At 47.9% G+C, this 26,852-nt stretch overlaps 1 protein-coding gene across 3 annotated transcripts in view; it reads left to right on the top strand.

Moving 5' to 3' along the window:
* Window positions 1-26,852, top strand: part of CACNA1A (calcium voltage-gated channel subunit alpha1 A) — a 307,922-nt gene that overhangs the window by 128,444 nt on the left and 152,626 nt on the right. For all 3 annotated transcript variants that reach the window (XM_030935868.1, XM_030935869.1, XM_030935870.1), the window contains exons 4-6: window positions 3,714-3,805; window positions 10,548-10,700; window positions 16,142-16,335. In XM_030935868.1, coding sequence (XP_030791728.1) covers window positions 3,714-3,805; window positions 10,548-10,700; window positions 16,142-16,335 — 439 coding nt within the window. The remainder of the gene's footprint in view (window positions 1-3,713; window positions 3,806-10,547; window positions 10,701-16,141; window positions 16,336-26,852) is intronic.

Below are 26,852 nucleotides of genomic sequence, written 5' to 3'. Positions count from 1 at the left end.
ATCCCTGGCCCTGTCTCAGCTTTTGACATGCCTTCCTCACTGTGTTTAATCATTTCTAGCTTTTAATTTAAAGTGAGAGGTGTGAGACTCTTCCTTTCACTTGAGCACTTAAAGGCCATTGTACGGTTATACACTGACCTAATTTCAATATTGTTATGTCTCAGGGAATAGGAAGGCCCAAGGAAAGCAGGAGAGATGGGGGAATAACCAGTTGGCAGAATAGTCAGAACACACCCAACATTTATCGATCAAGTTTGCCATCTTCTATGGATGTGGTTCGTGGCACCCCCAAACAATTCCAATAGTCACATCAAAGATCACTGATCACAGATCACCATAACAGATGTAATAATTATGTAAAAGTTTGAAATACCGTAAGAATTACCAGAGTGTGACGCAGAGACGCAAAGTGAGCACACACTGATAGACTTCCTTGACGCAGGGTTGCCACAAATCTTCAATTTGTAAGAAACACAGTATCTGCAAATTGCAATAAAGCAAAGTACCATGAAATGAAGTCTGCCTCGGCCGGTGTGGTGGCTCATGCCCATAATCCCAGCACTTTGAGAGGCCAAGGCAGGAGGATCCCTTGAGCCCAGCAGTTGGAGGCCAGCCTGGGCAACACAGGGAGACTCCATCTGCAAAACAAAACAAAACAAAACAAAACAAAACAAAACAAAACAAAGCCTGCTTGTATGTATTGGGTTTACTCTCAGTCTCCCCCTACACAGAGACAGGGCCTGGCTTGTTATTAGTGCTCAGTTAATGTTTGTGAAGTGAAAAAGTAAGGACTTAGCCACTGCCTGTTCTTTGCTGTGCACGCCTGATAGCTTTTATCTGCCAGCACAGAAGAAAACAAGGTGCAAGAAGAGAATAATGATCTCTAAGTCAGAATTTGAGGAACCCAAGTTAGTATCAGAAAGCTGGTAGGAGAAGAGAAAAATAAAGTAAATCAAATTAAAAGTTGAATGGGCCAGGTGCAGTAGCTCATACCTATAATCCCAGCACTTTGGGAGGCCGAGGTGAGAGGATCACTTGAGGCCAAGAGTTCAAGACCAGCCTGGGCAATATAGCAAGACCCCATCTCTACAAAAAATTTTTTAAATTTTCTGAACTTGTTGTTGTACACCTGTAGTCCCAGCTGCTTAGGAGGCAGAGGTGGAAGGATCACTTGATCCCAGGAGATTGAGGCTGCAGTGAGCTGTTATTGCACCACTGTACTCAAGCCTGGGTGACAATAAGTCCCTGTCTCTAAAAATAAAAATAAATAAATTCATTATTTGTAAAGTTGTATGTCATGGCCCCTGCCTACTCTGGCTTCATGACTTGCTGCTTGAACCTCACCATCCAAATCCCAGTGGTGACACCATGTCATTTCTTGAATTTGCCAAGCCTCTTTCAGTCCCAAGCTCTCTGTCATGGCTGCTGTCTCAGCCTGGAAAGTTCTTTCCCCACTGGCCAGATTTCTCCTCATCTATGGGAACTTGACTTGAAGTAGGGGGTATCCCCAGGCCCTGGACTAGTTAACACAACCTGCTATGTGCCCCTCAAAGCCATTGTCTTCTTAGCTGAGAAGGCATCACACCTGCAACAGATTCATTCATTGTATGCATGTTTTTCTTAAGCGCTTCTCTTCTGCGTCAGCTCCGTGGGGCAGGGATAGTCTTGTGTGTCACTCTACCCAGCATATAGGATGTGCTCAGACGCCCACTTGTGGATGGTGGAAAAGTAGATCAGTCCAACCTAATATGCCCATCTCTCCTCTAGGAGTAATCTTGAGAACAGAAAGTTGAGCACATGCTTCGTGTTAGTTTAGGATGACCCAGAATAGACCCTGAAACAAGAATTTAGGGCAATCCTTGTGCAAGTAGTTCATCTGAGAGGTGACCCCAGAAAGGGTTGGAGAGGAAGAGGGGAGGTGGGGCAATGAAGGATGAGTTGTCCCATGGGCATTTGAGCTCAGTCCCACTGGGAGCCCATATGGAACTTACATCTTAAGTGATCTAGAATGAGGGGGAGGGAGCTGGGGTATTGATCCACCAGCTCCCAGCAATCTTTGGTTGAGGGCTGCTCCCTTAAAGTTCATTCCCTGGGCCTGCCTCAGCTTTGGAGAAAGCCCTGAGGCAAGAGGCACAGATACCAGTTGGCCACAGACTGAAGTGTTAAGACCCAAGCCCCTGGATAAAACTGAAAAATCAAGCTAGGTGTGGTGGTTCCCACCTGTAATCCCAGATACTCAGTAGGCTAAGAAAGGAGGATTGCTTGAGCCCAGGAGTTCAAGGCTGTATCGAGCTATGATTGCACCACTGCATTCCAGCCTGGGCATCAGAGCAAGACCCCATGTCTAAAATAAAAATAAACTGAAGAATTCCCAAGTTATTTGCCAACCTTCCATTAACTACAGACCCTCTGGTATTTGGCATTTCTTGTCCATTATATGAAGTTCTGATGACAATCTCTTTTATTGTATTGTGCCTTGACCACGCACTGTACATCACTTAGCTCTGAAATGGACATGTTTAGGAAACAGGGCCAGGAGGGACCCTGTGTTTCAACAGCAATACTTTTACAAATGAGGTCTCATGACAGGGTCTTGCCCGGAGGGTTTCTACAGAAGCCTCATCCCACCTACCACCATCATCCTTACTAACTTGCATTTACAAAAGGGACTCTTTTTGACCAGAGGCTTGGGGTCTGTAGCTGCCTTCTAGCCGGCTGATGCTGGCTGGTCCACACAGGCAAGATCACACCCATTTTTTTGTTTTCTTATTTATTTCTGAGTAGCTTAGCATACCATCTGTGTGCCTGGCATTGTGCTGACCACTTTTTATCAACTTACTGAATCCTCACAGCCCTTAGAGGTATTGATACTATTGTTATCTAGGTTATACAAAAGGGGGAAACTGAGGCACAGAGCAGGGGTGTCCCTTGCCCAAGGTCACCCAACTGGAAAGTGGCAGAGCTGGGATTTGAACCCATGCAGGCTGGGCTCTTAACACTGAACTGCTTTCCTGCCATTTGTTAAAGAGCCACAAACCAGGCCAGACACACGCCTGTAATCCCAGCACTTTGGGAGGCTGAGGCAGGTGGATCACCTGAGGTCAGGAGTTCACGACCAGCCTGGCCAACATGGTGAAACCCCGTTTCTACAAAAATGCAAAATAAAGTACCCGGGCATGATGGTAGGTGCCTAGTAATCCCAGCTACTTGGGAGGCTGAGGCAGGAGAATCCCTTGAACCCGGGGGCAGAGGTTGCAGTGAGCTGAGATCGTGCCATTGCACTCCAGCCTGGGCAACAGAGCGAGACTCTGTCTCAAAAAAATAAAGAAAAAAAATAAAGAGCCACAAACCCCAAAAGGTCTGCCATTCCCCCAGGGCCCCAGGCCACCCCACAACCTATTGTCATTGTAGGTTGTGAAATATACTGAATGTCACCCTAACCATGAGTCATCGGGAAGTTTCCATTTCTCTCACTGCAACATTTGTGGAACGTGAACCATCTGTTGGGGGTCTTCGTAAATCACCTTTTATCCCATGAGGCAGGTACTGTTAAGACCATTTTACAGGTGACAAAACTGAGGCCAGTGGTGTCGAGTCACCTGCCTGTGGTCACCCAGCCAATACAGGACGACTTGGAATCCCAAGCACCCCCGCCCTGCTGTCTGACCCCCGAAATCCACCCTCTGTTCTCCATTCTGGCTTCTTTCTTTCAGCATCTTGGCGACAGTTGGGACAGAGTTTGACCTACGGACGCTGAGGGCAGTTCGAGTGCTGCGGCCGCTCAAGCTGGTGTCTGGAATCCCAAGTGCGTGAGTTTCCGACCCTGACAAGGGGTTTGCTCAGGGGCTCCAGGAGCCCTCAGTTTCCCCTATGCAGAGCATCTCAGGAGGCCACATCCCACCACCAGCCTGTGTGAGGGCAGTCTCCTCTTCGGGACTCCCTGTAGGGGACCCCGAGGAACGTGACTATAGCTCCCTATGAGCTCCTGAAAGCAAGCCAGGAGCCACACCCATTTATTGAGCACCTACTGTCTATCAGGAGCCATGCTAAGCACCACATGTGATCTCATTCAATGCTCACAGCCCTATGAAGTCGATAGGACTGATGTCTCTATTTTATGGAGGGGGAGACTGAGGCTCAGAGTGGCGGAAAAATTGGAGCAGGGTTTTGTGGCTGAGAAGTGGCAGAACTAGGAGCAAGTGTGACTCCAAGCCGGGGCAATGACCATTCCCATTTATTGAGTGCCTGCTGTATACAGGGCACCACAGGAGGACTTTACATGCATTACCTTATTTCATCTTCACAGTCACCCAGTGAACACCCGTTTTACAGATGAGAAGGGTTGAGGCTCAAGGACGTTAAATTAGTCACCTGAATTCTTACAGTGGACACTAACGAGCCCTAAAATTCATACCCATTCCTTGCTGCTTTCTCATGCTCCACAGTTGCATCTCCTCCCCCTTTAGGGGTGGCTGCCATATGCAGGGTCAAGATTAAGTATAGGTTGAGCCGAAAAAAATGTAAAAAGCAAAAATAAAACAGTGCTGTCCTTTTTCTATCTTCTTGTCTTGGTTAATAATAATAATTTAGCCAGGCATGGTGGCTCATGCCTGTAATCTGAGAACTTTGGGAGGATCACTTGAGGCCACAAGTTCAAGACCAGCCTGGGAAACATTGCGAGACCCCCATATCTACAATTTTTTATTTTTTTTAAATTAGCCAGGTTGGCTGGGCACAGGGGCTCACACCTGAAATCCCAGCACTTTGGGAGACTGAAGTGGGCAGATAGCTTGAGCTCAGGAGTTTAGGAGCAGCCTGGGCAACATGACAAAATCTCGTCTCTACAGGAAAAAAAAAAAAAAAAAAAGCAGGCATGGTGGTGCACACCCATAGTCCCAGCTACTTTAAAGGCTGAGGCAAGAGGATCACTTGAGCCCAGGAGGTCAAGACTGCAGTGAGCTGTGACAGCACCACTACACTCCAGCCTGGGCAACGGAGTGAGACCTTGTCTCAAAAAACCATACAGCAAAAAGTTTGAAAACAAACAAACAAACAATTTATAGGCTGGGTGCAGTGGCTCACGCCTGTAATCCTAATACTTTGGGAGGCCAAGGTGGGTGAGCGGATCACCTGAGGTCAGGAGTTGGAGACCTGCCTGGTCAAAATGGCGAAACCCCATCTTTACTAAAAATACAAAAATTAGCCGGGTGTGGTGGTGGGCACCTATAATCCCAGCTACTTGGGAGGCTGAGGCAGGAGAATCATTTGAACCCGGAGGGCGGAGGTTGCAGTGAGCTGAGATCACGCCACTGCACTCCAGCCTGGATGAAACAGTGAAACTCCATCTCAAAAAAAAAAAAAAAGAAAGAAAGAAAAGCACTTACTATGTGCCAGACATTATTCTAAGTATTTCCATTTTTTTTAAAGTCATGTATCCTCCCAACAAACCTGTGAGGTAGTCTCTCTTATTATCACCATTTTACATTTTACTGGCTTCGTTCTTCAGGCTCATTGCTACCCAGGTTTGAAGAGTAAGATTTCCCAGAGGATCACCAGCAGGGTCTTTTTGTAGAAAGAAGACACTTCTATCCAAGGTCTCTGCAAGATCCCAGCAGATGCTTGCATCATATTAAATTCAAGGCTATCCCAAATCTAATAGTCAAAAGAGCCAGGTGCAGTGGCTCACACCTGTAATCCCAGCACTTTGGGAGGCCAAGGTGGGACGATTGCCTAAGGCCAGGAGTTCAAGACCAGCCTGGGCAACAAAGCAAGACGCTGTCTCTAAAAAAAAATACAAAAACTAGCCAGGTATGGTGGTGTGTACCAGTAGCCTCAGCTACAGGAGGGAGACTGAGATGGGAGGATCGCTTGAGCCTGGGAGTTTGAAGCTGCAGTGAGCTGTGACGGTGCCACTGCACTCAGCCTGGGCAACAAAGTGAGAGATCCTGTCTCAAAAAAAAAAAAAAAATATATATATATATATATATTATAATAGCAGTAGTAACAAGAGTCTCTGTTTAATGACCACCTATGACTTACCAGGTACTTCACTGTGTATGAACTCTCATTTAATCCTGTGAGGGAGATACTATTCCAGTCCCCATTTACAGATGGAGAAGCTGAGGTTTGGAATTCGCTAGTAAGTGGATGACTATATCAAGTTCCCTTGAAGCGGATACTTAGGTGGGTGTTCAGACGCACCTGCTTTATTCGGGGACGGCTCTCGGGAGAAACAGCACAAGGTCAGCAGGGGTGGGGCAGGGGAATGAATACAGCAGGGATGCAATTTCAGCTGGAATGTGTGTGACACCAGAGTTGTCCTCCAACGTGTGTGACAAGGATGCTGGCCTTTTGTACTTCTATGGTCAGTCGCTGTGGATGGGAGGCAGAGACGCAGTAGCTCCCAGGTGAGATAGCTTTTGATCACCAAGGGCAATTCTACTAAGAGGAGGGGCAGCTGGGAGGCATTGGCAACCAACATCCATAGCAGCTGGAGGGCGGGTACCCCAGAAAGAAAATGGGATCTTGGCCAGACACCAAGAGTGTCCAGCACCTTAACCACTGCACCACACTGCGTCTGTTAGCACCCACATTACATTTTTTTTTTTTTTTTGAGACGGAGTCTCGCTCTATCGCCCAGGCTGGAGTGCAGTGGCGCGATCTCAGCTCACTGCAAGCTCCGCCTCCCGGGTTTATACCATTCTCCTGCCTCAGCCTCCCGAGTAGCTGGGACTACAGGTGCCCGCCACCACGCCCGGCTAGTTTTATTTTTTTTTTTTTTGTATTTTTTAGTAGAGACAAGGTTTCACCGTGTTAGCCAGGATGGTCTCGATCTCCTGACCTCATGATCCGCCCGTCTCGGCCTCCCAAAGTGCTGGGATTGCAGGCTTGAGCCACTGCTCCCGGCCTGCGTTACATTTTTAAGCCCTTGGAGTGGCATGGCCCCTCAAGCTTCCCTGACAGTTTCCCTCTCTTACTGTGGTCTCCACCCATCAAGAGCCATGGGAAGTTTCTCCAATCAAGAAGCAAAGCCCCAGGCTATATGTTTGAACCTTCATTTTGACCATAGACTTTCCTAATAGATAGCACAGTGGTTACAGACATAGGATGTTGACATCGTTCAGACCTGCGTTAATAGCTCCAAAAAAAAAAAAAACAATGGTAGTGGAGCCAGGCATGGTGAAGTGTGCCTGTAGTCCCACCTACTCGGGAGGCTGAGGCAGGAGGCTCGCATGTGCCCAGGAGGTCGAGGCTGCAGTGAGCAGTGATCATCCCACTGTATTCCAACCTGGGTGACAAAGCCCATCTCAAAAAAAAAAAAAAAAAAAAAAAAGCCAATGATGGGCAAAGAAATACTAAGACTCTTGCTCTGTCGGCAGGCTGGAGTGCGGTGGCGCAATCACAGCTCATTACAGCCTCAGCCTCCCCAGGTTCAAGCAGTCCTACCATCTCAGCCTCCCAAATAGCTGGGACTCCAGGCACACAGCACCATGCCCAGTTAATTTTTTTTTGTATTTTGTAAAGACAGGGTTTCGCCATGCTGCTCAGGCTGGTCTCAAACTCCTGGGCTCAAGTGATCCAACCGCCTCAGCCTCCCAAAGTGCTGGGATTACAGGTGTGAGCCATCACTCCTGGCCAGCTATTATTATTATGAACATTCTTTGAGTCTTACAACAGTGGAACTTTTAGTGTAGGATGGGAATTTTAGTATTAACCCCTTCCTCTCCCAAAAGGATTTGAAGCCCAGAGTCATTCAACCACCATGAATGAACCATTTGTTAGATGAGAGGCTACTGGAGGCTGAGCTTGGTAGGATGAGAGCTTGCATGGGGTGCCTGATTGATGACAATATCCCCAGATTCAGGTCTTCAGATGCCCACTTGGGTGTGTCTTCTGTTCCACTGTGTCCCTTCGGGGACTGTTCCCTGCCTTCTTTTTTTTTTTTTTGAGACAGAGTCTTGCTCTGTCGCCCAGGCTGGAGTGCAGTGGCGCCATCTTGGCTCAGTGCAAGCTGCGCCTCCCGAGTTCATGCCATTCTCCTGCCTCGGCCTCCCAAGTAGCCGGGACTACAGGTGCCCGCCACCACGCCTGACTAATTTTTTGTATTTTTAGTAGAGATGGGATTTCACTGTGTTAGCCAGGATGGTCTCGATCTCCTGACCTCATGGTCCACCCGCCTCAGCCTCCCAAAGTGCTGGGATTGCAGGCATGAGCCACCGCCCCCGGCCCCCTGCCTTCTTATTCACCACCATCTTTCTGAATTGGGTTGCTCAGAACAGAGAAAGCAACATCAGCACATGGGCGAACATGGGGCTTCACATCAGATAGACCTGGGTTCAAATCCTAGTTCTGCTTTTTTTTTTTTTTTGAGACAGGGTCTCGCTCTGTCGCCCAGGCTGGAGTGCAGTGGTGCGATCTCCACTCACTGCAAGCTCCGCCTCCCAGGTTCACGCCATTCTCCTCCCTCAGCCTCCCGTGTAGCTGGGACTACAGACGCCTGCCACTGCGCCTGGCTAATTTTTGTATTTTTTTTAGTAGAGACAGGGTTTCACCGTGTTAGCCAGGATGGTCTCGATCTCCTGACCTCGTGATCCGCCCGTCTGGGCCTCCCAAAGTGCTGGGGATTACAGGCGTGAGCCATGGCGCCCGGTCTTTTTTTTTTTTTTTTTTTTTTTTTTTTGAGACAGAGTCTGGTTCTGTGACCCAGGCTGGAGTGCAGTGGCACAATCTTGGCTACTTCTACCTCTGCCTCCCAAGTTCAAGCGATTCTCCTGCCTTAGCCTCCCAAGTAGCTGGGATTACAGGCGCTGGCCACGGTGCCCAGATACTTTTTTGTATTTTTAGTAGAGATGGGGTTTCACCACGTTAGCTAGGCTGGTCTTGAACTCCTGAACTCAGGTGATCTGCTGGCCTCGGCTTCCCAAAGTACTGGGATTACAGGCGTGCGTCGCCACACCCTGCCTAGTTCTGCCATTTCTCACGCATTCTCTTGGGTGAATCATAGCATCTCTGTCAGCCTTGCTTCCCACTTCTGTAAAATGGGAGTGACTTTACATATATGGCCACCTCAGGGGTTTGTTGCTAGAAGCCAGTGAAATAATGTTGAGTCTGGTTCCTTGGGGTTGAAATTGGGACCGCCAACCGCTTTCCCTACCCAGAGCAGCAACCAGCCTATATGGGCGCCCTTTTATGAATTAGGAAAAGACGCCCCCTGTTGGCAGAAAAAAAAATAAGAAAATGGCTCCCTCTTCTGGGTGCAAGTTGCCCAACACCCAGGAATACGGCTCCAAAAGTAAAGGATTCCCACCCCTTTCTTGCCCAAAAGATCATCAAATGGAACAGCATGTCAAATACCTTTATTAAATACTTTAAAGTTGGCTGGGCTCGGTGGCTCGCGCCTGTAATCCCAGAACTTTGGGAGGCAGAGGCGGGAATATTGCTTGAGGTCAGGAGTTCGAGACCTGCCTGAATAACATAGTGAGACCCTGTCTCTATAAAATACATATATATGTTTCTTTGAGACAGCGTCTTGCTCTGCTGCCCAGGCTGGAGTGCAGTGGCACAGTCATAGCTCCCTGCAGCCTTAACCTCCTGGGCTCAAGTGATCCTCCTGCCTCAGTCCCCAGAGTAGCCAGGACTACAGGCATGCACCATCATGCCTGGCTAATTAAAATACATGAATAAATACTTTAAAGTTAAAAGTGCTTTTTAAAAAATAGTAAGGCCGGGCGCGGTCGCTCACGCCTGTAATCCCAGCACTTTGGGAGACCAAGGCAGGCGGATCACGAGGTCAGGAGATCGAGACTATCCTGGCTAACATGGTGAAACCCTGTCTCCACTAAAAATATGAAAAATTAGCCGGGCGTGGTGGCAGGCGCCTGTAGTCCCAGTTACTTGGGAGGCTGAGGCAGGAGAATGGCATGAACCTGGGAGGCGGAGCTTGCAGTGAGCCAAGATGGTGCCACTGCACTCCAGCCTGGACGACAGAACAAGACTCCGTCTCAAAAAAAATAAAAATATAAAAAGTGAAAAATAATAATAATAGGGGCCAGGTATGGTGGCTCACACCTATAATCCTAGCACTTTAGGAGGCAGAGGGGTTTGAGTGCTTGGAGGCCAGGGGTTTCAGACCAGCCTGGGCAACATAGCAAGACCCTATCTCTACAAATAAGTTGTAAAACTTAGCCAGGCATGGTGGTGCACACCTGTAGTCCTAGCTATTCCGGGGACTGAGGCAGGAGGATCGCCTGAGCCCAGGAAGTTAAGGCTGCAGGGAGCTATGATTGGGCCACTGCACTCCAGCCTGGGCAGCAGAGCAAGACCCTGTCTCAAAGAAAGAAAAAAAACCTAGGAAGGGTTGTTCCTATGATAAGGACCAGCCTCCGTGTGGTGCTTCCTTTACCATTGCCCAATCCCCAGGCTCCTGTGTGCTTGAGGTTCCCTCGGGAACACACCTGCTTTGTTTGGGAGAGACCTTGGTGTCTTGGTGGCGGGGTTTGGGGGTGCTTGCTCATGGGCTTATGGGGCCTCTCTCTGTGTCCCCCCAGGTTTACAAGTCGTCCTGAAGTCGATCATGAAGGCGATGATCCCTTTGCTGCAGATCGGCCTCCTCCTATTTTTTGCAATCCTTATTTTTGCAATCATAGGGTTAGAATTTTATATGGGAAAATTTCATACCACCTGCTTTGAAGAGGGGACAGGTAGGTCAGCAGAGCACGATGTGTCTTTCCAGTTTTCTCCTTCAGGGAAAAGCTCTTGGGAGGGTTAGGCAGGGGTGTGCTTCTTTCTCCTGGCAGCTGGGAGAATCGTCTCCTTCAGAGAGCGCTGCAGGAGAGGCAGCAGGTTCAATAGCCTCTGAGATCTTTGCTGTTGAAAGGGTTGGGGTTCCATAGAAGGTGACCCAGCAGAGAAAGAGTTTATCTGGGAATGATCCCAGGAAGCACCATCAGGAGAATGAGGAAGCGAGACAGAGAAAGGAAGGGATCTGTTAAAGGGTGTGCTATCAAGTGGGTTATCAGTTACAACTGGGACTGGATCCCCCTAGGCACCTTCAGGAGACAGCAAAGAACACACAACTCAGCTGGGTGCGGTGGCTCACGCCTGTAATCCCAGGACTTTGGGAGGCCGAGGTGGGCAGATCATCTGAGGTCAGGAGTCGGAGACCATCCTGGCCAACATGGTGAAACCACATCTCTACTAAAAATACAAAAATTAGCTGGGTGTGGTGGCAGGCACCTGTAGTCCCAGCTACTCGGGAGGCTGAGGCAGGAGAATCACTTGAACCTGGAAGGCAGATGTTGCAGTGAGCCAAGATTGCACTACTGCACTCTAGCCTGGTGAAAAAGTGAGACTCCATCGTAAATAAATAAGTAAGTAAGTAAGTAAGTAAAGAACACACACCTCAGAGCCGTCCCAGCCAAGGGGCAAGGGAGCTGGGGTATTTATACACTGGCTTCTTTCTGACATTGGTGAGGACTGCTCCTAGAGTGGGAATTAATGCCTGGCACATCCGACTCAGTGGAACAGGTATTCTGGGTGCTTTCAGACCTCAGCCAGTCCTGACTTCTAAAGCAAGCAAGAAGTGGGGAGAGTTGGGCCAGAAAAGGGTTATTGCCTAAATGCATTGTGAGTGGTACCTTACAGAAGGTGAGAGTACTAGATGAGTCCTCCTGGTCTCCCCCAACCCCCAGGAAGTGTCAGAGATATCCCAATTGGGAGTCCTGGCACCAACCAGTCAGAACCTAGCACTCAGCAGCGTCCTGCCCCTCCCTGACTATGCCCACATTAACCCTTCAGTGGCTGGGTCCAGGGGTGGGGTGAGCAGGGGAAAAGCCAGGCAGCCCAGAGACACACTCCCAGGGCTCAGCTCTGAACCAGCAGTGTGGAAGCAGTGTGTCCGCCACGATCCACACTCAGGAACCAAATTGCCCTTGGATATGTTTTCAGTTAAATCTTTGCCTGTCCAAACTCTAGCTGCTTGCTCTGTAAAGCTCCAGAATGAAATGGAACCAAGTAGGAAGGGATGCCTTCAGTATTTCAATATTTAGACCACTGGCCGTCTGGATGCAGACAGACTGAATGGCAATGCTGGTTCTGATGATTTGGGTCAAGGGAGCTGAGAATGGAAGGAGTGGATAGAATGAATTAAGAAGCCCAAAGGGGAACCCAGGTGGGCACAGAAAGAGGTTTCAGGCCCCTTATTTGGGAAAGGCAGCCACAGAAGATTCTGTCCGGGAGTGGATTTCCACCCACCTTCTCCGCCCAGTGACCCCCAAGTGGATTCGCAGAGGCAGCCCCTGAGCCCTCCTTCCCCACTCCTCCCCAGGGGGAGGGAACACCCATTGGGGAAGGTTTATTTGCAGTGGTTGGAGGTTTTGGTTTTTTGTGGGGTTTTTTTTTTTTTTTCCTCTTTTTCTCTTGCTCCTCCTGTCTCCTCTCCTGGGCTTGTGAAGTTTGCTCAATATGGAATGTCCTAATTATTTCTTTCCCCGATGAAGAAGGTGTTAATTGAGGCAGAGCTATTTCTGCTCCTGGCCTCGTCACCCAGGCGGAAATGCAAGAGAGAAAAAGAGAGAGAGAGAGACAGAAAGAGAGAGAGAGAGAGAGAGAGAGAGAGAGCGCATATGAATATGGGGTAGGGCCTCTTGGGAAAATCAGCCTTGAGCAGAGAAACCAGGACTCCTGGATCCTAGGTTTCTGTGAGGTTTTATTTTATTTTTTTCTACCCTAGACTAGTAAAAGGAGAAGAGGCCACGGGGTTGGCTTGGGTCCGAGTGGGGTTTTGAGGGGACAGATGTGGGTGGTGCCATCAGAGGGGAGGAAGCCTTGATTTAGGAGAAAGACTGAAAAGCTAGCTCACGATTAAAAATATAAGACGTGTGAGTAAGAGACAGATATATACAGACACCCAGGCAGTGGGTTAATTTTAAAATGTATTTATAACCGAATTCCTCAGACACTCTGGACGGTTGTTTTTCTAGAAGCAACGCTCAGAGTGTTTCATGTCGGTGGTTGGGGGGTTGAGGGGGATTGCAAAGCTGCTAAAGATAGACCCTTTTTCAGTAGCATTCTTCAGTGTCGGGAGCCCAGTTCCTGTGCGCCCAGCACCGTGCCAATCGCTTAGAAGGAAGCAAAGATAAAGTGGAAGGCTTCCTGCTTTCTAAGAGCTTCCAAAATAGTTGGAAGAAACAAGACCCCTCATTTGCAGCCATTTTTAACAGTGAAGGCTAATGTGTGATTATACCCACGCCCCCTAAATATGAAAATTCAGTAGCTATTGTATGCCTGAAAGGAGCCAGGTGCAGTGACTCACACCTGTAATCCCAGCACTTTGAGAGGCTGAGGTGGGAGTATCCCTTGAGGCCATTAGTTTGAGACCAGCCTAGGCAACATAGCAAGACCCTGTCTCTACTCAAATAAAAATCAAAAATTGGCCAGCTGCTGTGGCTCACGCCTGTAATCCCAACACTTTGGGAGGCCAAGGCAGGTGGAGTTCAAGACCAGTTCACTGGCAAACATAGTGAAAACCCGTCTCTACTAAAAATACAAAAAAATTAGCCAGGCATGGTGGCATGTGCCTGTAGTCCCAGATACTTGGGAGACTGAGGCAGGAGAATCACTGGAACCTGGGAGGTGGAGGTTACAGTGAGCTGAGATCACGCCACTGCACTCTAGCTTGGGCAACAGAGTGAGACTTCATCTCAAAAAAAAAAAAATTAAAAAATTAGCCATGAGTGGTGGTACATGCCTGTAGTCCCAGCTACTCAGGAGGCTGAGGAAGAAGGATCACTTGAGCCCAGGAATTGGAGGCTGCGAGGCTGCAGTAAGCTATGATGGTGCCTGCACTCCAGCCTGGGTGACAAGTGAGACCCTGTCTCAAAAAAAAAAAAGGAGACAGAGAAGAGAGGAAGGAGAGGAAGGAAGGAAGGAGGGAAGGGAGGGAGGGGCTGGGGCCGTGTTGACTGGGCTACACGAAGAGGCTACATGGAGGGTGGGAATTGAGCCATACTTGGACATGGGGTGGAGACAGAGAAGATTCCAGGCACAGGTGCCATCCCAAATGATAGTTCTCATTTATTATAGGAGCCCATGGATTTATTTTATTCTCTGCCCTGAGCCTTATGTTTCAAAGATTTTTGCCTTCCAACCTGTATTTATCGAATAATAGTTCATGTACCGAGTCCAGCATAAGTGAGGAAGGCGTTTCCAACAACTTACGTCCATGGCGAGGCTAGACTTGGAGTTTCTATTTAGCCACAGCTTGAAAGGCCAACAGGATTCATTCATTCAGCATCGGTTTCTTTCCCTCTGCTGTGTACTCAGTCAAGGGAGCAGAGAATTGGTGCTGCAAAGTCTATAGCACATACATTGAGAGAGATTTTTGTTGAGTAGGAAGCTTGAGTTTACACACACTCAGCTGTTTGTTTTCTTGTCCGACAATGCCACGGTCGTCTTTGAAAACCTTCAAGAGCATCACTCACAGAATAAGGTCTTCTCAGACCCGCTCTGCTGGTAAAATGAGGACAGTCCCAGGATGTGAGTTTTCCTGCCTCCCTTGCCCCATCAATACCTTAAGATTTGGAGTGACCTTTAGCGTTCAGCCCGACTGCCACCTCCCCAGGAAGCTGTCTTTGGTTTCCAGCAAAAGGGGTGTCTATTGGCACGTTTCTCTCTCCTTGTGGCATTTTCACAGCCTGCCTCCTGCTATTTGGGGAGAAAACTCAGCTCCTGTTCCTTACCCTTAGGCAAGGGTAGGAACTGTGTGTACTGGTGTCCCTCACCCCCAGAACAGCTCCCTGAGCCCAGTACATCCCAAGAAGAAAAAAATTAGCAAGGCTTATAGGAGAATAACACAACACGCTTGACAAATTTGTCCTAATGGATGTCGGAAGAAGGCTGCACTTACCAGCTGCACTATGCACACGGCACATTTACAAAAACTGACTATATTATGGACCATAACGTTTGTCTCAACGGAGGTCAAAAAGCTGAAAAAATACAAAACATATTTTCTGACCATAATGCAATTAAGCTGGAAATCAGTAACAAAAAGAGAACTCTGAAAGTGTTTGCAGATTAAGAGACACACCTCTCATTTACAGATGAAATGATATGATGTCTGAGCTTTGCTTTAAAAATATTCTAGGCTGGGCGCAGTGCCTCATGCCTGTAATCCCAGCACTTTGGGAGGCCGAGGCAGGCGGATCACTTGAGGTCAGGAGTTTGAGACCAGCCTGGCCAACATGGTGAAATACCGTCTCTACTAAAAATACAAAAATTAGCCGGTTGTGTTGGGGGGTACCTGTAATCCCAGCTTCTTGGGAGACTGAGGCAGGAGAATCCCTTGAACCCAGAAGTCGGAGATTGCAGTGAGCCGAGATCGCACCACTGCACTCCAGCCTGGATGACAGAATGAGACTCCGTTTCAAAAAAAAAAAAAAAAAAAAAGTTCTAGTGGCAAGGCAGAGTGTTTGGAGGGGATATAGATGAAAAAAGACTGGCCAGAAGTAAGTAGGTAAGTGTCTAAATTGGTGATAGGTAGATGGTGAATCATTATACTGTTCTATACTATTCTCTCTCTCTCTCTCTCCCTCCCCCCTGCCTCTCCTTCTCTCTCTCTCCCTCCCTCTCCTGCTCTGTCTTCATATATATATATATATATATATCAGGTATATATATCTAATAAGTTTTTTTAAAAAACAAATACATCTAAATTACCCTGTAGGTCAAAAAAGAAATATGAATGGAAATTGGAAAATATTTTACTTGAACAATAATGATAATGCATAACAAACTTTTGAGATGCAGGTAAAGCCACACTTAAAGGCAATTTATAGCCTTAAAGGCAGTTAATCCATCCATCTCCAAAGTTTAGGAAAAGAATAGCAAAAACAAAACAAAACAAAACAAAAAAAGTCATGGAAAACAGAAAGAGAAGAGTAGTAAAACTCAGAGAAGAAATTAATCAATAGAAAACAATTAATAGACCCACAAAGCCAAACATTGATTTCTTTGAAGACTGATCACATTTGTCCCAATAGTTATTTGTTCCAACAGCATTATGGAGTCACTTGGGTCCCTATTTCTCACAGCTGGTTTTCCCTGCTCCTTCCCCTGACTTTTCTCCCCTTCCCTTTTGTAGATGACATTCAGGGTGAGTCTCCGGCTCCATGTGGGACAGAAGAGCCCGCCCGCACCTGCCCCAATGGGACCAAATGTCAGCCCTACTGGGAAGGGCCCAACAACGGGATCACTCAGTTCGACAACATCCTGTTTGCAGTGCTGACTGTTTTCCAGTGCATAACCATGGAAGGGTGGACTGATCTCCTCTACAATGTAAGTGATGCTGGGACGGTGTGTGTGGACAATCAGAGTCTCAGGGAGGTGACCTCCTGGGACCAGTGAGACTCCAAGGCTGCAATGGAGGGACCCTGAGCTGGGGGAGGCAGCCCAAGGATAACACAGCCCCAGTGAAGCTGGCCTGTAGCTCAGGCTTTGGAAGATTACCGTGACTCACGAGCAGAACTCTAACTATAGGGTGTAGAAGTCTGGAGGGCCCCCAGAATGCAACATCATTTTTCATTGTGCAAGTGTTTAGGTAAAATTTTAGATTTTTGAATATGGAAAGGTTATGTGATCCAAAATCAACACAGATAAAAGATAGAGTAATATCTTTGGACGTAGGCAAGGGGGCCCTGCACTGAGGTTCACCTGGCCCTCCTCCGGCCATACCACTCCCCGTGGGATGAGAAGTTCCTGGAGCCAAGGGGACGTGTCTACCGAGAGCTTATGCCTCACTTTCTAGACCATGTTTGGAGTTACCAGGATCCCAGAATTCCTGTTCATGCCCAGATTCCATGAACTTGCATGTGATTCTCATATGGATTTGTTAGTAACCCACCTGAGGGCCAAGGATATCTGAGGGGTGGCTGTTGGCACAAATGTGGCCAGCTTGGATGTACAAGCTGGAATGCCCACACGTGTGTGGAGCCCCTCTGGCAGGACAGAGCCATGACTAGGAAGAGAAAGGAACAGGGCTGGCTCTCCCCACACCTTAACCCAGTGCAGATATCTGGATTCTAAATTCCACCGTGACCTTCCAAAGTATAAAGGAAGGTATATTTGCAAAGTAGAAGCATAAAGCATGTTTTATCTAGTTACCTTTTAAATATTTCCCCGTAGTATGTGGTCTTTTTTTTGTATTCTTGCCCTAGATCTTAAAAATGTTAGGGATGTTTCTGGAAAGATGTATCCCTGCATTCTATTTCCTCTTCCCCCAGTATGCAACCCCTTTAGTTCCTCAGAATATCCTTCCAGTGTTTATTTATGCAATTATAAACATAATCAAATCTATATCCTCCCCCCTCTTTCTTACCCCAAGGAATAGCATTCTATACGTGCTGTTCAATTCTGTGATTTTTTTTTTTTTCTCATAACCACACGTTCTAGAGATCTTTCCATTGCAGGACATGGACGGTCTCTTCATGGGTACACACTAGTATGCCCAGCTAATTTTTGTAGAGACAGGGTTCTACCATGTCGCCCAGGCTAGTCTGGAACTCCTGGGCTCAAGTGATCCTCCCGCCTCAGCCTCCCTAAGTGCTGGGATTATAGGCGTGAGCCACCACGCCTGGCCCTCTTTATTCTTTTGCACAGCTGCGTAGCATTCTGTTGTGTCGCTGCCCATAATTTATTTGTTTGCCATGAAGAGAAATGCTTGACTGGCTTCCTGTCCACTGACATCGAACATGATGCTGCTGTGCCAGGAGCAATGTTGCATGTACCTCGTCATACTTTTGCAGATATAGCTAGGGGGTTGGAGGGTGTCCGTTCCCAGAAGCAGGACTGCAGGATCAAAGACTAAATTCGTTTATAATTTTAGTTTGGGGAAAGATTTTTGTTTTGTTTTTTTAGAGACGAGGTCTCCCTCTGTCACCCAGGCTGGAGCGCAGTGGTGCAATCATAGGTCACTGCAGCCTTGAACTCCTGGGCTCAGGTGATCCTCCCACCCCAGCCTCCTGAGTAGCTAGGACCACAGGCACACACCACCATGCCTAGCTAATTAAAAAAAAAAAAAATTATAGAGATGGGGTCTCACTATGTTTCCCAGGCTGCTCTCAGACTCCTGGCCTCAAGCAATCCTCCTGCCTCAGCCTCCCAAAGTGCAAGGATTACAGGTGTGAGCCACCGCACCCAGCCTAAATGCATTTATAATTCTGATAGATATTTAGGTGTGCAAGTTTTAAACCCCACTCTGTCCTCACCACAGTTCACCTTCCCTCACCTACTATGCAGGTAAGCAGTCCCCAGGCAGGTCACGTGTCAGCAGCTGGAGTGGGGCAGAGCCAAGGATTCAGGATCAAACACAAGGATGCCATAAGTGTAGTGACCCCGTAGAGCACCCTGGGGCTTCTCCACACACACTCAGCTCTGTTGACCTGTGGAGATCTTATCTTCACCAGCCGTAAGGGCCAAAATTACCATTTAAGTTTAGGCCAGGGGTTGGCCTTCCTAGGGAGCAATACCTGGCTTCCTCCTGTGCATAGAGAAGCTGAACTTTCCTCTTGGCTCTAGTGTATGTTCCTTAACAACCCATTTATGCCTAGTGTTCCATTATTGGAATGCTAGTTTTGTGGGAGTTATTTACATCCTGCTGCTCAAGGTCATCACTAAGGTCTGATTTTTCACACACAAAAAAATTGCAACCTCCAGCATAAATGGGTTAAGGAATTTCCCCACTTGTGGGTGGAGGGAGATTTGCAAAAACTCATCCTTGTAATCCTGATCAACAAAGGCCCGTTTTAGTTGGGAGTAGGCAGCAAAAGGAGCTCCATGAACAGTTGCGCCTGTCACGCACTGCACAAGAATGTCATTCATATCATAGACAACGTACGATTTCTGCTGTTATCATGATAATTTATTGACAGAAAAGAGGATGTGGGGAAGGGACATGGTGTTCTAATTTGCATGAAAACCTCGTCTGAGCGTAGCATCTCTGGGAACAGGTGGCAGATCTGAGCTCAGGCCCTCTCTTGGCCCTCACCTGCGAACAGCTTGGACAAAGGGTCAGACCCAATTGGCCAGAACTCACTGGGGAATTTTTATGGGTTCTAGGTTTTTACTTTGCAAGGCTGGTGTGAGAGGAGGCTCCAGCAGGAAATGAACCCTCCTGAAGGCTAGAGAACCCAGGGAGAGAATGGGAGTGGGGATTGGGAGCTGAAAAAAATTGTGAGCATAAAAAAGGGATCTGTCACAGGGTTGGATGACCAGAGAAAGCATCTGGGGGTTCAGATTAAGATGCTGGGGGTGTGCCCAGTGGTGGGACAGGAAGCGTGAATTTCCAGAGGGCTCAGTTATAAGTATCGTTGTCCAAAGGGTGTTTGCCCTGGAAGCCTCTAAGCTTAGAGCTAAGCCACCTCTGGGGACACAAACTGAGTGGTTAAGAGCAGAGACTCGGGTGTCAGCCTGCCTGGGTTCCTCCCGATTCTTCCACTTCCTTGCTGTGCAGCCTTCGACAAGGTGCTTGGCCTCTCTGTGCCCCTATTTCCACATGTGCAAAACGAAGAGAAGCATAGTCCCACCTCACGAGGCATGAGGACTGAGTAAGGTGGATTCGCATGAAGTATTTAGAACTGATCCTGGCCCAGGGTGACCTCCGTGTAAATCAAATTCCCCACCCTGAATGGTGTTCCTTTTAGAAATGTGCATGAATTTTTCATCATAACAGCTCCAGCAGCGCCTGAGGAAGTGGAGTGAGGTGTGAGAGGTCTTACTTTATTCCCCTCCCTGGCCCTGCTATTAACCACTAACTCAGAGTAGCTTTCTAGCACTTTCCATGCATTTACATCCCACCCTCGTCCTTTGGTTAGCAGCCCATGCAATGATTTGGCCTTAATGTGAACCTAGAACACAGCTTCTCGCCCGGGGATGATTTCTGCCGCCAGGGAACACTTGGCAGGGTCTGCAGACATTTTTGATTGCCACAACTGGATGGGAAGGAGGATGCTATTGGTATCAAGTGGGTGAAAGTCATGGGTGCTACTCAACATTCTGCAATGTACCGCATCCCCCACCTCTGCCCCACCATAGAGAATGATCCAAGCCCAAATGTCAGTAAGGTTTCTGTCAGGAAACCGTTGGCCAGAGGACCGAGGTTCCTTGAGGGCAGGGATGCCTTATATTGCAATCACCTGTCACTCTCTGCCTCTCTGGGGCTGCTGTGATCCCCTGGCCTGCATGGACAACCCCTAGGAGCAGCCTCCAGCCAGTGCCTGGAGAAGTCAGTGGATAAATACCCCAGCTCCCTCCCCGTCAGGCGTTTTGCTCTGCCCTGCATCTCTCCAGTGGGATCAGGCTCTGGTTTCCTGCAGGGTTAACCTGGTCACTTACACACCCTTCACTTACCACCTTCCCTTCCCTGCCTGGTATTTCCTGGGATGAACTTTTAGATTTATTTCCTGGGGCTGCTATAATGAAGCACCACAGACTGGGTAGCTTAAAACAACAGGAATTTATGGTCTGACAGTTCTGGAAGCCAGAAGTCCAACCTCAAGATGTTAGCAGAGCTGACAACACGCCCCGCAGAAGCCTCCGGGGGAGGATCCTTCGTTGCCTCTTCCTGGCTTTTGCTGATTTCCCACAATCTTTGGGATTCCTTGGCTTCTAGAGCCTTCATTCTCCATTCCAGTCTTCTGTCATCTAATAGCACCCTCCCAGGCTGGGTGCAGTGGTTTATGCCTGTAATCTCAGCACTTTGGGAGGCCAAGGTAGGGAGATCACTTGAGGTCGGGAGTTTGAGACCAGCCTGGCCAACATGGTGAAACCCGGTCTCTACTAAATATACAAAAATTAGCCAGGCGTGATGGGCGGGTGCCTGTAATCCCAGCCACTTGGGAGGCTGAGGCAGGAGAATCACTTGAACCTGGGAGGTGGAGGTTGCAGTGAGCCAAGATCATGCCATTGCACTCCGGCCTGGGCGACAGAATGAGACTCCTTCTCAAAAAAAAAAAAAAAGTAGCATCCTCCCTTGGTGTGTCTGTGTCTCTTCTCCTATTCTTAGAAGGACATCAGTTGTATTGGATCAGAACCTACCCTACTCCAGTCCAACCTAATTTTAACTAATTACGTCTGCAATTACCCTATTTCCAAATAAGATCACATTCTGAGGTGCCAGGGGGTTAGGACTTAAGCATTTTTGTGTATGTAGCAGGAGGACACAATTCCATTTATAACACCTCCTAAATAAATGAATTGCATGTAGATTCTTGTCTGGGGCTTCCCGAAGTGAGATAACCCCTCTCCACCCCTAAAACAACCAGTAGCGTCTGTCAATGCCAGGGCGCAGGGGCTGAGGTGCCCATCTTTGAGTTTCTGCTGAGGAGGGCACAGCTGCCGCGTTGGGGCACTCTTGGGTTCTGCCCTCGTGCCCAGCCGTCTCCCTTGGGCTAGCCCTGCCGTGGTGTGTCCTGGGCACACCTCGCTCTGTTTGGCCGTAGGCAAGCAGAATGTCTGGAATCTTTGTCCTCCATGACTGGTGCTGGAGCCGAAGCCAGTGGGTGTGGCCTTGCCAGCCAACTTCCTTTACCCAGCTCTGAACAAGCTAGTAGTTGAGGTAAACGGAGAGTCCAGAGACAGTCGCTCCAAGCGTCTTGGAATCCACGGACACAGATGTACCGCTGAGGCCGCCCACCTGGATAGGCAGCCTTTTGTAAGATCCTAGCACCATATTTATTCTCTTAACATCCTTTCACTTATCCAGTAATTATTTATTGAGTGCCAGGTAATGATTAGGTGATTGGAGACGCTGCAACGTAGAAGATAGACTAAAATCTCCACTCTGGTAGGAGACAGATGCAAACAGTAAACATGATAAATAATAAACCACCCAGAAAACAGGAGACACTAAGCAAATGTGTGTGTACTATGGGAAACCCAGTAGGAATGAAAGCTGTACAAGAGAACAAGTGACTGGTGATTCCCTAGTCTAGGTCAGGCAATCAGGGAGGGCTCCTCAGAGGAGGCGATGTCTGAGCAGAGAAGGAGGGAGCCAGGCAGATGTTTTGGAAAGAGCATCCCCAGCATGGAGAACAGTGGCAGCTCACCTACGGGACGTGTTTGATTCCCTTCCAGATTTTGTATTCGTTTCTTGTTTTTCTCCCTTGGCTTCCTGGTTTAAATGCCTTTTGAAGAAATCTAAGCTCAACTCATCAGCGATGCTGTCGAAGGTTTATATCAGGATATGCATCCCAGAGTTATTTACAAAATTAGAACAGAACTGGAAGCAATTGAAAGCCGACAATAGATCGATTAAATACCGTATGATCCTTCCGTATGATGGCATATTATGTCATCATTAAAAATCGTCTGCTGGGAGAATATTAAGGATACAGGGGAAAGGCTCACCATATAACGATGAGTGGGGGGTGCTGGGCACAGTGGTTCATGCCTGTAATCCCAGCAATTTGGGAGTCTGAGGAGGGTGGATCACTTGAACCCAAGAGTTTGAGGCCAGTCTGGGTAACATAGTGAAACCCAATTGCTACAAAAAAAAAAAAAAATACAAAAATACAAAAATTAGCCAGGCATAGTGGCGTACATCTGTAGTCCCAGCTATTCAGGAGGCTGAGACAGGAGGACCACTTGAGCCCTGAAGTCAGAGGTGGCAATAAGCTGTGATCATGCCACTGCACTCCAGCTTGGGCAACAAAGTAAGACCCTGTCAAAAAACAAACAAACAAAAAAATGATGAGTGGGAGAAGCAAGTTTTTAAACAGGGATCAAGGAGGCCAGGCATGGTGTTTCACACCTGTAATCCCAGCACTTTGGGAGGCCGTGGTGGGCAGATCACCTGAGGTCAGGAGTTTGAGACCAGCCTGGCTAACACAGCGAAACCCCATCTCTACTAAAAATACAAAAATTAGCCAGGCGTGGTGGTGGGCGCCTGTAATCCCAGCTACTTGGGAGGCTGAGGCAGGAAAATTGATTGAGCCCAGGAGGTGGAGGTTGCAGTGAGCTGTGACTACACCACTGCACTCCAGCCTGGGCAACAGAGCGAAAGCTGCACAAGAGAACAAGTGATGTGTGGTTCCCTAGTCTAGGTCAGGCAATCAGGGAGGACTCCTCAGAGGAGGCAATGTTTGAGCAGAGAAGGAGGGAGCCAGGCATATGTTTTGGAAAGATCATTCCCAGCATGGAGAACAGTGGCAGCTCACCCTGACTAGAAAAGAAAAAATGATGAGAAGGGAAAATGAGTTTTTAAAAGGGAATCAAGATGAGCTAAACCTTATGATCTCAAATGTACAAATATGAAAACATAAGTAAAGAAAAACTGGAAGACACTCTACCAGGCTGACCTTCGGGTGGTGGGATTTGGGAGTCTTGATTTTCTCAATACTTCTTTGTATCTTCAAATTCAAATTTCTCTATGATGATCACAGTTTCCTTTTTTTTTTTTTTTTTTTTTTGAGATGAAGTCTCACTCTGTTGCCCAGGCTGGAGTGCAGTGGCATGATCTCGGCTCACTTGGCTAACCTCTCAGGTTCAAGTGATTCTCCTGCCTCATCCTCCCAAGTAGCTGGGACTACAGGAGTGCACCACCATGGCCAGCTAATTTTTTGTATTTTTGGTAAAAATGGGGTTTCGTCATGTTGGCCAGGCTGATCTCAAACTCATAAGCTCAAGTGATCCACCAACCTCAGCCTCCCAAGTTGGCGTGAGCCAATTAAACTTGTCTTGCTAAATAGTGAGGGGGGAGGAAAAAGAAGGTCTGGGATCATTCCTAGACTGGGGAGAAAGGGAGGAGAACGAACCTTTCTTGGGCAAACAGTGTCCTGGGTATCCTTATCTTATATAATCTGTCCAGAGAGTCCACACTAAAATAAATAATTGATTGATTGATTGATACATCAATACTAAGTGGCCAGGCCCGGTGGCTCACATCTGTAATCCCAACTACTTAGGAAGCCGAGGTGGGAGGATTGTTTGAGACAAGGAGTTTGAGACCAGCCTAGGAAACGTAGCAAGATTCATCTTTAAAAAAAAAATTTTTTTTTTAATTAGCTGGGTACGGTGGCTCACGCCTATAATCCCGGCACTTTGGGAGGCTGAGGCAGGTGGATCACAAGGTCAGGAGTTCGAGACCAGCCTGGCCAACATGGTGAAACCCCGTCTCTACTAAAAATACAAAACTTAGCCGAGCATGGTGGCACGCGCCTGTAGTACCAGCTACTCAGGAGGCTGAGGCAGAAGAATCACTTGAACCTGGGGGACAGAGGTTGTAGTGAGCTGAGATCAGGCCATTGCACTCCAGCCTGGGCAACAAGAGCAAAACCACGTCTCAAAAAAAAATGTTTTTTAATTAGCCAGGTGTGGTGGTACATGCCTATAGTCCCACCTACTTGGGAGGCTGAGGCAGGAGGATTGCTTGAGCCCAGCAGTTCAAGGCTGCAGTGAGCTATGATCCCGCCACTGCACTCCAGCCTGGGCAATATCAAGACCCTATCTCTTAAATAAACACATAAATAAATAAATAAATGATCATTTTTATTTTGTTATTAAATACACAAGATAAATGAAAAACAGGCAAATCTTTTCTTATAAAAGAATTCCATTTAAAGTATGTAGACTTGGCCGGGCGCGGTGGCTCAAGCCTGTAATCCCAGCACTTTGGGAGGCCAAGACGGGCGGATCACGAGGTCAGGAGATCGAGACCATCCTGGCTAACACGGTGAAACCCCGTCTCTACTAAAAAATACAAGAAACTAGCCGGGCGAGGTGGCGGGTGCCTGTAGTCCCAGCTACTCGGGAGGCTGAGGCGGGAGAATGGCATGAACCTGGGAGGCGGAGCTTGCAGTGAGCTGAGATCGTGCCACTGCACTCCAGCCTGGGCGACAGAGCGAGACTCCGTCTCAAAAAAAATAAAATAAAATAAAATAAAGTATGTAGACTTCATCCCCACTGCCCCAGGAGGTGGAGACTAATCTCCCCTTCTTTGAGGGTAGGCTGGACTTAATGACTCATTTCCAAAGAATAGAGTAGGTAAAGGGGAAAATAGAAGTTTTATAGTAGAGGAACAGATAGATACCACTTTAACCAAATGATGAAGATTAGTACCTCCCGGGGATGTGGATATTATGTAACCTTTGATTTTATGCCTATATAGTGTTCTTCCCAAAAACTCGTAATCCCAGTTTTTTGAGGTTTTGCTCTGTCTCCTAAGCTGGAGTATAATGATGCAATCATAGCTCACTGCAGCCTCAAACTCCTGGTCTCAAGCGATCCTCCCACCTCAACCTCCTGAGTAGCTAGGGCTATAGGCATACACCATCACGCCCAGCTAGTTGGATTTTTTTGGTAGAGAAATGGTCTCAGTACGTTGCCCAGGCTGGCCTCAAGCTTCTGGCCTCTAGTGTTCCTCCCACCCCAGCCTCCAGAGTCACTGGGATTACAGGCATGAGCCACTGAGACCAGCCCAGAATATTTTTTTTAAGGATTTGTGATGTCGTTTAAGAGATGTGATTCTTTATAACACATCAACAAGTCCCAGTGATGGGTTGGATAAGTCTTGTGATTTCATGAGAGTATTAAGCTTAAAAGACTTTGCATGGTATCTGTGAACTATATGATTTCTGTTGGTGATGGGGGTCACTGATTTTGCGGTTTGCCACCTCCGATCATCCTGGAAGAAAATGCTCCACTTCCAGTGAAAGTGAGAGGAAGTAAAGGGGTAATTATTTTCTATCTGAATTCAGGGACTCCTCAGTTCTATCCACAGACCCCTAAGCATTTCCTCCCCAAGCTGAGACTGAAAGAATCTTGCCAGTGGCTTCTGCAGTCACTGTGACTGGAAAACCCCTCAGAAGAGGTGATAGTTTAGCAGGTAACTGGAGTTCTCACCATCCGTGTCTGGCTCAGCCCCCATCACACCCAGTTACCCAGCCCAAAATGTCAGTAGTACTGAGGTTGAGAGACTCTGCTCTAGGAGGCCAAGCCTCTTGGAGGAAGGAGGATTGGGGTACTGGCTGGGCATCAAGGTGAACCTACCCCCTAAGAGCTTTGGAATGGTGTGAGTTTCTGTCCATACCCAAGAACTACAAATGCAGGTTTACTGGAGATTCTGAGCTAAAAGTGAGATCCAACTCACTTCTAACTGCTACAAAACAAATCTCCATCAACACAGCCCATCTCTGCTCTTGACCTGGAGGCTCCAAAGGATCCACATGACTCCCATGCCCACTAGATGAGCCTCTTCCCTGGACCTTTCTGGGCCAGAGCAGGCTCTGGATAGTCTTGTGGAATCAAGATGGGTGACTGGCCACTTCCTCTGTGCCACCCTGTTCTGGCTGCTTCCCTAGACATCAGCCTGGGATTCCTTGATGGTAAAAATATAAAACCCTCTGAGCTAGGGCCTTTAATATCCCCATTTTACAGATGAAGAAACTGAGTCCCAGAGCTGTGCACAGCGATTGAGAGTCAGAACTTAGCTCTGTCTCACTCAGTGTCAGCATCCTCAGATTCTGCCATTTATAGCCTCCCACAGCAAACAGGATTGAGGGCTATTTCTCTGAGCTCAAGGGGATGGAATGGGGAACCCCTTGAGTACTGCAACAAAACTGTTTGCTGGAGACAAGAGCTGGTGGCTCTGTGTTGCTCTAGCGACAGGTGGCCTCATTTCACAGGGACCCCCTCACCATATGTGCCCCATGTGGCTCAGAAAAGCCAGAAATTGTCTCTACCCTCACAGGGGAAGGTCCCGACACCCTCTTTGCCAGCTAGGCCAAGGCAAATTGGGGTCACCTCATGAGGGACAGGACCTGCCCTCTCTTGGTTGGCCCCAGGGAGGGGATGTGGAGGGG

Source organism: Rhinopithecus roxellana, chromosome 8 (assembly GCF_007565055.1).
Source record: "Rhinopithecus roxellana isolate Shanxi Qingling chromosome 8, ASM756505v1, whole genome shotgun sequence".
NCBI lineage: Eukaryota > Metazoa > Chordata > Mammalia > Primates > Cercopithecidae > Rhinopithecus > Rhinopithecus roxellana.
Note: the sequence above shows the minus strand (reverse complement) of the source record. Positions and strands in the feature narration are given on the sequence as shown.